The sequence below is a fragment of the Ostreococcus lucimarinus genome, chromosome 12 (assembly GCF_000092065.1).
Source record: "Ostreococcus lucimarinus CCE9901 chromosome 12, complete sequence".
In the NCBI taxonomy this organism is placed as follows: domain Eukaryota; kingdom Viridiplantae; phylum Chlorophyta; class Mamiellophyceae; order Mamiellales; family Bathycoccaceae; genus Ostreococcus; species Ostreococcus sp. 'lucimarinus'.
In genome coordinates this window covers 191,535-205,730 of record NC_009366.1, presented here as the reverse complement: position 1 = coordinate 205,730, position 14,196 = coordinate 191,535, and the positions used below count along the sequence as shown (strand labels likewise).

Genomic DNA, 14,196 nt, shown 5'->3' with positions numbered 1-14,196 from the left:
GTTTCCTGATACCGTATCAGCGTACTAGTACGGTATCAGCCGAATGTCCGAACGTGCCAATCGTATGGGTAAACAGTAGTGACCAGCTGATACGAGCTGATACGAGCTGATACGAGCTGATACGAGCTGATACGAGCTGATACGAGCTGGTACAACGGTGCGTCAGATAAGGCGTCGATCGCGCCCCGCGTGACGGGTCGTGACTCAGCGCCGAGGGGGTCGACGGGCCGTCAAAAAAAACCCGCGCCGGGCGACGCGACGACGCGCCGGGCGACGCGAGGGCGGCGTCGGACGCGCGACGACGCGACGCGCGCGACGACGGGCGACGCGAATTCGCGACGCGCGCGACGACGGCGGCGCGCGTTCGAGGGGAATATTTTTAATCTCAAAGCGCGCTCGCGAACGGGCGGTTAGGGGATGACGACGACGGCGGCGACGCGCGCGATGGGGGGGCGCGCGCGCGTCGCGCCCTCGCGCGGGGCGCGACCGACGCGCGGCGATCGCGCGGGCGCGCGCGGACGGGTGATGGGACGCGTGCGCGCGGTGAGCGCGACGCCGGACGTGTCGAGCGAACAAGAATTTAACGCGTACATCAAGAACGTGAACGCGGAGATCGAACGCGCGCTGGACGCGTCGGTGCCGATGCATTATCCGGAACGCCTGAGCGAGAGCATGCGATATTCGCTGCTGGCGGGAGGGAAAAGGATTCGACCGGCGCTGTGCTTGGCGGCGTGCGAACTCGTGGGGGGGACGATGGAGGTGGCGATGCCGACGGCGTGCGCGCTGGAGATGATTCACACCATGTCGCTGATCCACGACGATTTGCCGAGCATGGATAACGACGACTTTCGCCGCGGCAAGCCGACGAATCACAAGGTGTACGGAGAGGAGATGGCGATTTTGGCCGGTGACGCGCTGTTGAGTCACGCGTTTGAGTACATCGGAAGAGAAACGAAAGGGGTGAGCGCGGATAAAGTGCTTCGAGTGATCGTCGACGTCGGAAAGTGCGTCGGGAGCGAGGGGTTGGTCGGCGGACAAGTCGTGGATATCATGTCCGAGGGCGCGGACGAGGGCACGGTGACGATTGATACCTTGAAGTACATTCACGCACACAAGACGGGAGCGTTGCTCGAGGTGAGCGTCACGGCTGGTGCCATTCTCGGGGGGGCGAGCGAAGAGCAGATCGGGAAGCTGGAGCGATACGCGCAAAACATTGGTTTGGCGTTTCAAGTCGTCGACGACATTCTCGACTGCACGGCGACGAGCGAAGAGCTCGGGAAGACCGCGGGTAAGGATATGGCCGTCGGCAAGTCCACCTATCCCAGTCTGGTCGGCATGGAAGAGTCCAAGCGCATCGCGGCGGATCTCATTAGTAAGGCAAAGCAAGAGTTAGAGGGCTTTGACCCGGTGAAGGTCAAGCCGCTCATCGGTTTGGCGGATTACATTCAAAACAGAAAGAACTAATGGCAAATTTTAGACGACGCCTGCGATGACGCGTAACACACGGCGTGTGCACATTGTAATGCGACGGCACAAGATTTTAAGCATCAAATCGAAAATCTAATTATTATTACACATCGTTCGATGGGCTTTACATCGTCCCCGCGGCTTTGGCGTTGATTGAATTCATTCTTTGCCGCAAACGTTGGAGATCTGTCATGGCTTCGTCCACGTCGACGACTTTTGTCGGCGCCGCGACGTCGGCACCAACGTTATCTTGGATCTGCGCGAGACGTTCTCGATACGCTGCGGCGCTCGATTTCGCCTCCGCCACCGGAGACGGAATCGGCGCCGCCCCCGCGAGGTTTGACGGACTCTTTCGTAAACGCGCTGCTTCGACTTTTTGTAAGCCACGCTTGATGTACATCTGAAACGCTTCACTCGTGCGCTCGAGCTGAGGCGTTAAGTCCTCCTCGGGATGTTCTTGAGTGAACAAATACAGCTCTTCCAAGCCTTGACTCGTGGTTTGCTTTTCACCAATCTTTTTAAAGATGGCCACCAACCGACTCTTTGCATTCACCCCAGGGCTCGTTTGCAACTTGCTAGATGACTTCGCGGACGGCGTGGCGTTCGACTTGGGCGCCATCAAGTTGACGTCGATGAAGGAGTAAATCATCGGCGACGGCACAGCGGAGCGAGGCGGAACGCTGGTGCAGTATTTGAAGACATCTTCTCCGACGCGCGTGGTGATCGTGTGCAGCAACGTCTTCACCGCGCGCAAACCTTGGTCCTCTACCTTGGCGCGCGCGTTGATTTCATCGATACCGATCGCTACCAGATATGTATGAATGCCTCCAAGTACTGTCGGGATATGTACGTTGTCGAACGATAGTTGCATCGACCGAGTGAGTTTGATGAGACACTTTACGAGTAACCCGTCGAAATGCGCCGGGACGTTGAGCGGGCGATCGTGCAGCAACGTCAAGAACGCTACGAAGGAATACGACCGCGTGCAGTTCTCCATCATCGCAATCATCAACATATTTGCAGCCTTGATCAAGGATTCTCCGTCTTCGAGCGTCAAAACGCGTTCGTCGAGAAGAATGAGCAATAATTGCTTGATGAACGCACGCTGCGTGGGTTCAGTGATCGCCGTCGCGAAGGCTCTATCTTGATGGACTTGCATCAATGCATTCAGAATGTATCTGCACGCACGCGTACCCTTCGCCGGCGATGCGATGGCAGTAACGAACACATGCTCTATGCGCTTAGCCAAGGAATGCACCAATCCGTCAATGTCACCGACCATGGCTGCGTGCGCGACGACGTCCTCTTTTGCCCTCACGATCTCGTGGCACACACTCTTCATTGCTTCAACGGCGACGCTTTCGTCGACGTCATTCACTCTCTTCAACGCTTTAGACCAAGTCGACTCGTTGAGATCTTTTGTGATAGAGACGACGGGCTTAGACGGCGCCTTTGGCGTGTTTGCGCCAACGAACACGTCGGGGACGACGGGTGCGGGGGCGCTCGACATTTCGACATCCGGCGTCGTCTCTTCCTGACGCAAAGCAAAAGGCGTTCGTGAGGGTAATACGTGCATAGATTGCGACACCAAACTTTTTCCTTCCTGAAATGTAGAATAGTTCTCGCGAATCGACGCAGAAGACATCATGTCGGCGAGTTTTGCCGTGGCAAAAGTGGACGCATCGACGCTTTTACTCAACGACGCGCCATCCAACGCGCTCGCGATTGGAATTGGATCAAACTTGAGCCAATCTCCGGGAGTACCTTCGTTACTGAGACTCATTTCCCGAGCAACTCTAGCAAACTTGTCGCTTATGACGTCCTTAACTTGCTCGTTAGAGACTTTGCCGACGCGTTTCCAGACGCCGTCGCCGGCGACTTTGTACGCCGAAGCGAGGCAATTCAAAGCGCAGTTTCTCAGACTCATATCACGAGTCTCGACTAACTTGGCAACTTCCTGTAATGTCTTATCCTCTCTGAGACACACCAATAAACCATGACGCTCAATGAGTCGGCCTATTTCTTCGAGGCATTCGGCGCGCGTCCGCGAGCTCTTCGTTTCCACGACACCCGTGGTGAGGTAGCCGACAAATTTTGACGCCAAGTACACAGTCGGAACGGCGCGATAAATCGATCGAAACTTTTCACGAACGCTCTCAATACTGTGACCAGACTTCTCTACGATCACTGGAAGTAATATGGCAGCTTCCTGTTCGACGATCTTGTAATCCAAATCGCTCGCGGCGTGAAGTGAATCTAAAACCACGTCGAGGACTCGATTCATTACTTGCGTGTTTGGACTCGCCTCGCTGATGAGTAGCATGAGCCAACGAAGTAATAAGTCAAAGCTGTTGACCAATTCAGCTTCATCGGACTTGATTGCCTCATCGATAGAGTCGAGCGCCGCGAGTCGCGCTTTGACATCGTTCGTGAACATCATTTTATGCACGTCGGCTCGAAAGTACGCTCGACTCGCAGATTTCACGTCCTCAGACAATAACATCAGATCCTCGTCACGTAAAGTCTCAAACTTCATCGCCTTGCGCGGATACTTGCGAATACGAACTGCTTTGTCGGCGTCGATGAGGAAAACAGGACCACTTTGTACCATGACGGGGGCATCGGTTGACTTTGCGACGCCGCCACCCAGCGCGGCGGCTTTACGCGCCGCATTCCTGGCAGCCGCTGACCCTTTCAACGCATTCGTCGCCATGACCGCCATGGCTGCACTTTTCATATTCGTCGCCGGTTTGGAACGATTTAAGTGCGCTTCGAGCGCGATTTTCAATTCCTTACCGAGCGATTTCGCCATGGTGAGCACTTTGTCGGCGTCGACTTTTGACGAGATGGCTTCCATCAACGCCGCGCTCGCCTTTCTTGATTCCGTCGCCTTGTCATTCAATCCAACAGCGGCAAAGTGCACAGCACTGCAGTGAATCACATCGTCAGCGCATTGGTCTCGGCCATACGTTTCCATGCACCACTCTATCGCTTCTTTTTTACCCTCGGCTGTGATTTTCGCAGAGTACTCTTGAAACTTTTCCGCCATCGTTGGTAAAACTTTTGCAAGCCCCGCCGAAGTTACCCAACACGTGCACGCTTTCAACGCTGCCTCGCGCACGTTTTTCTTGCTGTCACCAAAGTACTTGACGATGTCACATAAAGTTCCTCGACCAACTTTATCGATGGGCGATCCGATAGCGAGAGCGAGCTCGCCGGCGATGTTGAGCGCCGTGACGGCGAGCATTCTATTGGAATCTGCAAACCGCGCGTTGAGCGCCTTGAACAAATCGCCTCCGGTCGGTGTAATGCGATTATTTGCGCCTCTCAAAATGTTTCCAAGTTCTTCCAAAGCCGCCGCGCGGGTCTTCCAGTTGGAATCATTCATGTTGCTCAGAAAGCTGTCGTTGATTTTCGCGCTTATGTCGGCTCGCGGAGCTTCAACGACCGCCGCGTTCGGCGGTGGCGCATTCGTAGTACTAGGTATCGAAGCGGCACGCGACGCACATGGTACAGATGACGGCATTCTGACTTGCCTCTTTGCCTTTATCTCACCTTCGAACGGATTACGCGCAAACTCCACTTCTAAACTACGCAACTGTGCGTCTTTCAAGCCGGCAAGCGAGTCCTTAACGCTCGGACCGATGCCCGCGTGTAAGGCGCCAAGCAGCTTCGCCCCACCGCCTTTTATCATGGGATTTGGCGTTTCTAGCGCATCTCGACCCCAGGCTACCATCATATCCGTGTCTAAACACTCCACGCCGAACTCTTCCACAGTCGAACTTGCCCAGTTCAAAGCGCCGACAACGACTTTTGGAGCCTTGGAATTTCCAGTCTTCTCTCGAAGACGTGACATGATGATCCGCGGTCCTAAAGCCTCTGAAAACGCCAGCAAACTGTCACTCGCTCGAGTACCGAGCTTAAAACAGCTAAGTTTTTCGCCGAGAACGTCAAGCGCGGCCGCAACGTGCCTGTACTCGAAGCAAGGCTGAGCGCTCAAAATTTTTAGAGTCTCAAACATTTTATCCATGACTTGGAAGTTGCTATCGCTCCATCCAGGGAACGATGCAAGACCAATCACGAGCGCATCACACGCGTCACCAGACGTGTCTTTCAGTGTTGTCACTATTTCGACGACAGACGACATTCCCGCAAGTCGAGCTTTCCAATCCGCGCTCTTCAAGTTGTGTATGACTTCCTCACTCAAAAGCGCGACAATGCGCGCTTCGGCATCATCTTTCGATATTGTTGGCGCTAATTCAACGATAACTTCCTCAGTGGAAGCTTTGACAGCGATGGTTTGTCTCTTCGCTGTGCCCGTCATATCTGATGGCTTCACGCTCATCGCGCGCTCGACGCTGCCGCTCGCCGGCGGCGCTACTTTTCCAATCATACTCGATTGTTGCACAGACGGTGGATTCGGCGCCAATACACCAGCTTTCGGCGCACCCGACATCAATTCTTCGATTTTAGACTTTTTTCCAGCATCGATATCCATCAATAAGAACTCGATCGACTTCATACCACCACTCGCTTTCGCGCAAGTTGCGAGCGTCTGCAGCGCGCCGTTTCTCGCATCCGCGTTCGACGCACTCGTGCATTTCACAATGGGAGGGACAATAACCTTGTGCAAACTACTCAATGAAGAGCGAGTCATATACTCGAACGTTCTCTCCAGCCACTTGAGCGTTTCGATCTGAACTTTGGGAACTTTGTGCGCCAGCGCCGCGCACACTTCGTCGACAATCTCTGCGAGCTCAAAACAATACTTGACAGACTCACTCAGTGCATCCTGAATGGCCGCGATGACGGCTGCAGTCTTGTCTTTCAACTTATCGAGCATACCGGGTAAAAGTATACGAGCGTCTCGGGTCCATTCTTTTCGTGCGCCCTTTGCCAGCGCTGCAGCGGCTCTCGCGGCCTCGGCGATGCACGCCACGTTGCTATCTTTTGTGATGACTTGCTTCAAAGCTTTGGATACGTCTCCGTAATCGCCCGACGACAACTTCGGCGCGCTCGCGAGTTTCGTGAGCGTTTGAAGCGCATAGAGACGTTCCTGCCACTTCTTACTGACTATGCCGTCCCAAAACTTTGGATTTTCCCCTTCGGCCGGTTTCTCGAGAAGCGGAAGAATGCTCTCCGGTTCGGAATAATCGTACGCGTCAGGTGCAGCAACCGGCGCCGTCGTCGTCGTCGTCTCTGTGTCCTGTGAGGGCTTTTGTACCACGACAGCGCTCCCATCGTCGCCGGATGTGGAAGCCATCGCGGAATCTTGCGCCGCTTGATCTTTGCGCAAAAATCGCGTCGGTCGAGCGTTCGCCTCGACGCTCGAGATGGCTTTGTTCACGTCTGCTTGCATAGCCTCCCGCATCTTATCTATCAAATCGCGCTTCACCGCTTGCGCTCCTAACCATTTCGTCATCTCCACCGTGATATCTTTCGCCGTCGAGCGAACCTTGGCATCCTTGGCGTCGAACAACGGCGTCAGCCCCTTCAAAATCGCGCTCGCCGGCACCACCTTTGGCGTGCCAAACGACGTCACCGCCATCAACACCGCGTTCGTCGCCGCGAGCGCGAGTTTCGGTATCCTATTCAAGCTCGCCTTTAATAACGCGTCCAACACCGCATCGCACTGTTCCAACTCAATCAACAGCATGCAACACTCCGTCGCTCGCTCCGCCGCCTTCGGTCGTCCGCCCAGACCCTTCGTCGTCAAATTCCCCAGCATGTCCTCGGCCACCTTCTCCGCGTAGCTCACGTCCGCGATCGTCAGCATCGCTCGCACGGCATCTAAGCCCGCGTCGAGCGCCGCCGCGTTCCCATCGGCGCACGCTTTCACCGCACAATCTCCTGCGTTCGTCGACGTTCGCGTTTTCCAGCTGTCAGTCGCTGTTTAAATCCCCCTCCGCGCTTCATCGCTCCCGCGACACCGTCTCCGCGCGCGCTCCCGCGCCCATCGACGTCGCATCGCGCACGCACCGAACGCGACGACGTCCGCGTCGTCCTCCATCGCTCTCGCGCGCGCGCATCGCTGCGCAATCGCGTCGTAACATTCGACTCGAGCCTTCCAGTGCGCGTGCGCGACGCGATCTCTCACGGGCAGCGCGCGCGCCAGGCGCAGCGCCTCGTCCTCGTCCGCGGACATCGGGCGCGCGCGCGCGACGCGCGTGCGTTCGCGCGCGTGCGTTCGCGCGCGCGCGTCGGTTCGCGCGTCGGCGTCTGACGCGTCGCCGCATCGCGTCACTTCGCGTCTTCGAGCGGCATGACGACGACGCGACGCGCGCGCGCGACGCGCGCGACGGCGGTGGCGCTCTTCGCGTGCGCGGTCGTCGCGCCGGGGGCGTGCGACGCGCGCGCGACGACGCGAGGGACGCGCGCGAGCGTCGAATTACGGCGCGAAGAGCGCGGAGGAGCGATGGCGCGCGACGGCGACGCGGTGACGACGCTGCCGGGATACGGCGCGCCGCCGTCGACGCAGTATTCTGGATTTCTCGATGCGTCGGCGTCGACGCCGGGGACGGCGCTGCACTACTGGTTCGCCGCGAAGCGCGACGGCGACTGGACGCGCGCGCCCACGCTGTTGTGGATGAACGGAGGCCCGGGATCGAGCTCAATTCTCGGATTTCTGCAAGAACAAGGCCCGCTGTTGGTGAACGCGAGCGGTGGGTTGATGGAAAATCCGTTCGCTTGGACGAAGTATGCGAATTTGGTGGCGTTGGAGTCGCCCGCGGGGGTGGGATGGAGCTATTGCCAAGAGATGACGGTTGGCGGCGACTGCTCGAACGACGACGTGAGCGCGGCGCGAGACGCGGCGGCGGCGGTGGTGGATTTCTTCCATCGAAAATTTCCAGAGCTACGGTCAAATAAGTTTTACGTCACCGGTGAGTCGTATGCGGGGGTGTACGTGCCGACATTGGCGCGGGAACTGTTGGATTTCAACGACGCGCAGACGAGCGACGACGCAAAGATTCCGCTCGCGGGCATCGCTACGGGGGATCCGTGCACGGATAACGATTCACAGAGGAATTCAATGTCTATGTTGTGGTACGGGCACAAGTATGGGTTCGTCCCGGACAAGGAGTTCGACTTGCTCTGGCATCAGTGCGAACATCGATACGCGTCGCCGTTGATGCGCGGCGAATGGAGCGGCGCCGCGAAGCGCAAGTCGACGTCTTTGCTAGAGATTTTCGCGGATGAGGTCTCTAAGGGAAAAGGCTCGCCCGAGTGTCTCGTCGCGCATCGTAAGTTTCTATGGCAAACGAGCAACGGCTTTTCTCAGGACTGGCGTTACGCGTGGCTGAACGATCTCACGTTGTTCGGGCCGGCAGCCATGGCAGAGGGCGGAGAGTTCGTTCCAGGCACGCTTGATTATATGATGACACAATGGATGATGCGTGATGATGTCCGCAAAGCGCTCAACGTTGAGAAATCTCCCGCCAAAGCTTGGCCCGGTCCAACTGAAAATTGGTCGTATAGCAGCGTATGGGCGGCGTGTAACGAGGGCGCGGACAAACACACGCCGAGCATGATTGATTTCTACCGCACGCTCGCGCCGAGACTCGAACGAACGATCGTTTTCAACGGCGATACCGACCCGTGCGTATCGTATGAAGGTACGCGCGCAGCCATAATCAAGCTCGGATTCAAAGAGCTCGAGGGTGGCTCTCAGCGAGCCTACTTCGTGAACGCCTCGGGCGTACCCGCATTTCTTCTCGAAGAAAAGCCGTTACTATATGGTCCGAACCTCGCCACGAGAGACGCTGGGCCGCAGTTTGCCGGTCACGTCATTGACTACGAAAACAACCTGTCCTTTGCGACCGTGCACGGCTCTGGTCACATGGTGCCGCAGTTTCGACCGCAGACGGGCTTGTTGCTTATCAAAAAACTCCTCTTCAACGAGGCCTTTTCACCACTCATGCCCACAAACGCAAAGCTCGAAACGATGAACGATGAAGAGTTTCAAAAAGAAATGCAACATTGGGTCGTCGAGGCGCAACAAGCGAAATACATTGATTACTAGAACGTGTTACAATATCACTGTACAATTACCAACCACGCGACCGCTCGTCTTCCCAGTCGCCCCGTGGCTCGGACACCGGCACCGGAGGCACGGAGAGTCGACTTCGCTCCTTAATAGCTCCGTTCGAATCGCTCTGCGCTAAACTAGGAGCTTTGGGTACAGATCGCATTTCTGTCGCCAAATCTTCAAAGCTCGGGCGCTCACGAGGATTGGTCTTCCAACAATCGCGGCACATCTTCGCGATGACTTCGTCCATATCCGCTGGAATCTCGAGCTGCTTACCCGCAAAACCGACCGCTCCGACAACTTGCATCGGATTCAAGCCTGACCAAGGCTCTTGCATCGTGGCAAGTTCCCATAAAATTACCCCAAACGAATAGATGTCCGCCTTTTCGTCGCTGTCATCATTTCGTAGCACCTCGGGCGCCATCCACTCCGGCGTGCCCGCATTTGTCTTTGAGCTGAGATACGTGTTACGCTTCATTCTCGATAAACCAAAGTCACACACTTTCACGACAAAACTCTTATCGACGAGAAGGTTTGGAGACTTCAAGTCGCGATGCACTATCATCGGCTCAAACGAGTGCAAGTAGTGCATGCCGCGAATGACATCCATGACCATCCTCATCCTGCGACGGTTGTCCAATGCCGCTTTCAGCGCTGGACTTTGTTCGCGATGTAAAAGTTTGAAAAGTGATCCACGGTGCAAAAACTCGGTAACGATGGATAGGTTTCCAGGTACTGTGACCGCGCCCATGAGTAAGATGACGTTCGGATGTCGCAGACGTCGCATGATGTCTACCTCAAACGTCACGTCGTCGAGGAGATTTTTTGAAATATCCTGGTCGAGAAATCTCTTCACCGCAACCTCTGTACCGCGCCAGAGTGCTCGGTGAACTTCGCCGAAAGAACCTATCCCGATGCGCTCTCCGAGTAAAATTTGTGACGGATCAATGGTGAGATCGACCGCGACTTGGAGGCGCAAAGGAGTCTTCGGTTGCTCTGGCGTTTGCAAGTCTTCCGGAGACATCACGCCGAAACGTTGGCCTTCTCTAGTATCCTCCGCTCGAGATGGTGTCACCAATACGTCTGGTGACTCTCGACCGCTGTCGGTAGGCGCGTACGTCGATCCAGCGTTCGATGGCGGCGTCGAATCTGAGTTGTACGGAGTCTGCATACGACCCGGCTCATGCATCAAATTAAGCATTCGCTTCATACCACCGCACATCACAATGATCATCACCGCCTCCTCGTCTCCGCAATAAAATTTCCCACGCAACAGCTGCGAAGGAATTTCAAGGAAGTCTGCCACGGCTTTGAACAAAATGGCGCGATGTCGTTGCAAACCCACTTTCATTGATCCCACTGGAAAAATCAAGCTACCGTGTTCCTCGATCAAACGCGCTCGCTCGCTTTCCCAGGTCTCTCGCAGCGCGTCGTCGCTTTCCGCGGCGCCCCCCATGCGCTCGGCGACGAGGCGTGCGAGCTCAGGCGATGCGTCACACCTATCCTCGATGTGGCCAATTTCGTCAAAACAATACGCCATAAACTCTTCCAACGAGACGTCGCCGCATCGATCAACGATGACCACCTCGCGATCTCCCTGGTAATCCTCCACCGCGCGCAACGACTCGAATTTCGGTAATCTCCCCCCCTTGGCGTTCAACGTCCCCCAATCGCTCGGATGCGGGTAGAAAAAGCCGTCGGCCAATCGCTCGCTAAAGTTGAGCGAGTACGTCGACCAAAACCGTTCCGCCATCGCGCTCCCACTGAAACGCTCTCGCAAGCTCTGTCGCCGCGCCTCGAGCAATAAGGCTGCCTCTTCATCCCCGCCTTTCTCGTTCGCGCTGCCGGTGGACGTCCGCGCGTCGCGCTGTTCGTCCCCAAGCGACGCGCTTATCGCGCGCGCCAGGTCAGCCTCGAACCGTTCGTCCTGATAATCCGCCCGCGCCGCCGCGTACGCCGCCTCGTGCGCTTCCTCGCTGAACTGCGGGCTACGCACGCCCATCGTGTCTCGCCCGAACGACCCCGCGACGCGCGCGAAGGCTTGCGAGAGCTGTTGCACGTCAACACCGGGCCACGCGCGGTTTCGCTCGCCGTTTTCCTCGCGCGCGACGTCGCCGACGCCGCCTTCGCGCGGCGCTTCCTCGTAGAACCCATCGGCGTCGTCGTCATCCTTACCGGGCGCGACCGAGTCCGACATCCGGGACGTCGACGCGCGCCGGCGAGTGCGGCTCGGCGCGCGCCGCGCGCGCCGCGCGCTCGAGGGTCCCTCGCGCCGCGGTTCGATCACGCGCGCGACGTCGCGACCACCGCGCGCGCGCGCGTCCTTCTAAACGTTACAATTCTAAATTAAGACGCGCTCTACCGCGCGAGCGACGTCGGTCGTTCGCTCGACCCCTTCGCTCGCGCGCGCCGCTCGAATTTAATATCGGTGCTCCAACTTTTCATTTTCCTTGTAATTCAACGCGTACCTGCGTTCGATCGCGATCGAACGCGCGTTCGTCAGTCACGCGTTCGCGCGCACCACCCCCTCGACGCGCCCTGACCGATCGTTCGCGGTCGTGTCTTCTCGCTCGCCCCCCCCGTCGTCGCGCTCCGGCGACCCTACGCCTCTGCCCCGCGATCCCTCATCCGTCCCGTCCCGTTTTGTCGCGTCGTCGTCGCGCGTCGTCGTCGCGTCACCGTTTCGCGTCGTCGTCGTCTCGCTTCGACGCACCACACCGTCGCGCCGAGCGGCAGCGCGCAGAACACGCCCGCGTCGACCGCGTTCTCCTTGACGCGCGTCGCCATGCCCGACGCCCAATCCTTGAACAGGCCGTGCATGACGCCCGTGCGCATGGGCGACAGGCTGTACGTCACGCTTCGCAGTCGCGCGGGGACCTTCGCCATGTCGACGCCGCGATCGAGGCGCGTCGAGACGTCGCGCGCGTCGATCGCGGCGATCGCGCGTTCGCGATCGCGCGCGGTCTCACTCGCGTGCGGTCAGACGCACACGGACCATGAGACGGCCCGGGGGACTTCTCTCGAGTCACGATTCGACAAGGGATCGATGTACGTATTTCGGCACACGAAAGACCCATTTATGACGGCGATCGCGCGCGGCGTCGACGATTCGCGTCGTCGCGTCCGTCGTCGTCGCGATTCCTCGACGGCCGACGACGCGACGCGACGACGCGACGCGACGACGCGAGAGCGCGCGACGACGACGCGATCGCGACGCGAATCCGCGCGACCGGCGTCGCGATCGCGCGGCGAGGCGGCGCGACGGGAGGGAATTCCGACGGGATTCGCGCGCGACGATCGAACGCGCGGGCACGGGGCGAACGCGCGCGAGGCTTGCGATGATGACGAACGTGAAGGATTCGGTGGAGGACTTGCACCCGAGGACGTGGTTGCGCGGGAAGGCGCGCGCGGACGGGACGGGAGACGCGGCGGTGGGCGAGGACGCGGCGAAAGGGGGGGGCGACGGCGAAGAGGCGGCGGCGAGACGCGCGCGAAGGACGTCGAGCAGCGAATCGCTGAGCGCGTCGAGCACGCACTTGGAGCTGGAGGAGGTGGCGGAACGCATAGCGGCGATGTCGCCGTGGGCGGCGAGGGCGGATCAGGAGGCGGCGAGGGCGCGGGCGACGGCGTCGCGGGAGCGAGACGCGGCGGAGCCGCTGTTGCGAGACAATCCCGATCGGTTTTGTTTGTTTCCGATCAAGCACGCGAAGGTTTGGGAGATGTATAAGAAGGCGGAGGCGAGTTTTTGGACGGCGGAGGAGGTCGACTTGACGTACGATTACAGAGATTGGATCACATTGAACGATAACGAGCAACACTTTATATCGCACGTGTTGGCGTTTTTCGCCGCGAGCGACGGCATCGTGTTGGAGAATTTATGCTCTCGGTTCATGACGGATGTGCAGCTCCCGGAGGCTCGATCGTTTTATGGCTTTCAGCTCGCGATCGAAAACATTCACAGCGAGATGTATTCGTTGCTCTTGGACACGTACATTAAGGATCCAAAGAAGAAATCCGACTTGTTTCGGGCGATTCACACGGTGCCCACCGTGGCAAAGAAGGCGGATTGGGCGCTCAAATGGATCGGTAGCGACGCGAGTTTCGCCGAGCGTCTCGTCGGTTTCGCGTGCGTGGAGGGAATTTTCTTCAGCGGATCTTTCTGCGCCATCTTCTGGTTGAAAAAGCGAGGATTGATGCGTGGTTTGACATTTTCCAACGAGCTCATAAGCCGCGACGAAGGATTACACTGCGACTTTGCGTGTCTGTTGTATAGCATGCTGGAGAATCCATTATCGGAGAAGGTTCTACACCAACTCGTTGGAGATGCGGTGACAATAGAGAAAGAGTTCGTGTGCGACGCTCTGAGCTGTTCCCTCGTCGGTATGAATGCAAACATGATGAGCACGTACATCGAGTTTGTCGCCGACCGACTTCTCCTTCAGTTGGGCGTGTCGAAGCTTTACAACGCGGTCAATCCGTTTGATTGGATGGAGCTCATTTCGCTCCAAGGCAAGGCAAACTTTTTCGAACATCGCGTGGATCAGTACCAGAAAGCAGGCGTCATGCAGGGTGGAGAAGAGAATCACTCGTTCCGCACTGACTGCGATTTTTAGCGTCGCCGCCGGCTCATATTTTTAACGCGGCTTCACTCATCAATTCGTCGTCGTGAGGTGTTTATAATTTTAATAATGAATTTTGAGCGT

The 14,196-nt window shown here is 57.5% G+C and overlaps 6 protein-coding genes across 6 annotated transcripts; 3 read left to right on the top strand and 3 right to left on the bottom strand.

The window, feature by feature from the left end:
* Positions 1-525: 525 nt before the first annotated feature.
* On the top strand, positions 526-1,464 carry OSTLU_17563 (predicted protein; the record flags this gene model as incomplete). The annotated part of the gene is made up of 1 exon (XM_001420744.1): positions 526-1,464. One exon carries the CDS (start codon positions 526-528, stop codon positions 1,462-1,464), a length of 939 nt encoding a protein of 312 aa, XP_001420781.1.
* A 127-nt stretch (positions 1,465-1,591) lies between these two features.
* OSTLU_39040 (predicted protein) lies at positions 1,592-7,612 on the bottom strand (the record flags this gene model as incomplete). The annotated part of the gene is made up of 4 exons (XM_001420581.1): positions 1,592-2,905; positions 3,056-4,905; positions 4,948-7,299; positions 7,429-7,612. The coding sequence occupies 4 exons, from the start codon at positions 7,610-7,612 to the stop codon at positions 1,592-1,594; spliced, it is 5,700 nt and encodes a 1,899-aa protein (XP_001420618.1).
* Positions 7,613-7,729: 117 nt separating this feature from the next.
* Positions 7,730-8,521, top strand: OSTLU_39506 (predicted protein; the record flags this gene model as incomplete). The annotated part of the gene is made up of 1 exon (XM_001420743.1): positions 7,730-8,521. A coding segment is annotated over one exon (792 nt), but the record flags the coding sequence as incomplete, so codon positions are not given.
* A 991-nt stretch (positions 8,522-9,512) lies between these two features.
* OSTLU_39208 (predicted protein) lies at positions 9,513-10,517 on the bottom strand (the record flags this gene model as incomplete). Its single annotated transcript, XM_001420580.1, has 1 exon — positions 9,513-10,517. The coding sequence occupies one exon, from the start codon at positions 10,515-10,517 to the stop codon at positions 9,513-9,515; it is 1,005 nt and encodes a 334-aa protein (XP_001420617.1).
* Positions 10,518-11,912: 1,395 nt separating this feature from the next.
* Positions 11,913-12,379, bottom strand: OSTLU_26781 (predicted protein; the record flags this gene model as incomplete). Its single annotated transcript, XM_001420579.1, has 2 exons — positions 11,913-11,961; positions 12,207-12,379. 2 exons carry the CDS (start codon positions 12,377-12,379, stop codon positions 11,913-11,915), a joined length of 222 nt encoding a protein of 73 aa, XP_001420616.1.
* A 686-nt stretch (positions 12,380-13,065) lies between these two features.
* Positions 13,066-14,106, top strand: OSTLU_39468 (predicted protein; the record flags this gene model as incomplete). Its single annotated transcript, XM_001420742.1, has 1 exon — positions 13,066-14,106. One exon carries the CDS (start codon positions 13,066-13,068, stop codon positions 14,104-14,106), a length of 1,041 nt encoding a protein of 346 aa, XP_001420779.1.
* Positions 14,107-14,196: the final 90 nt, after the last annotated feature.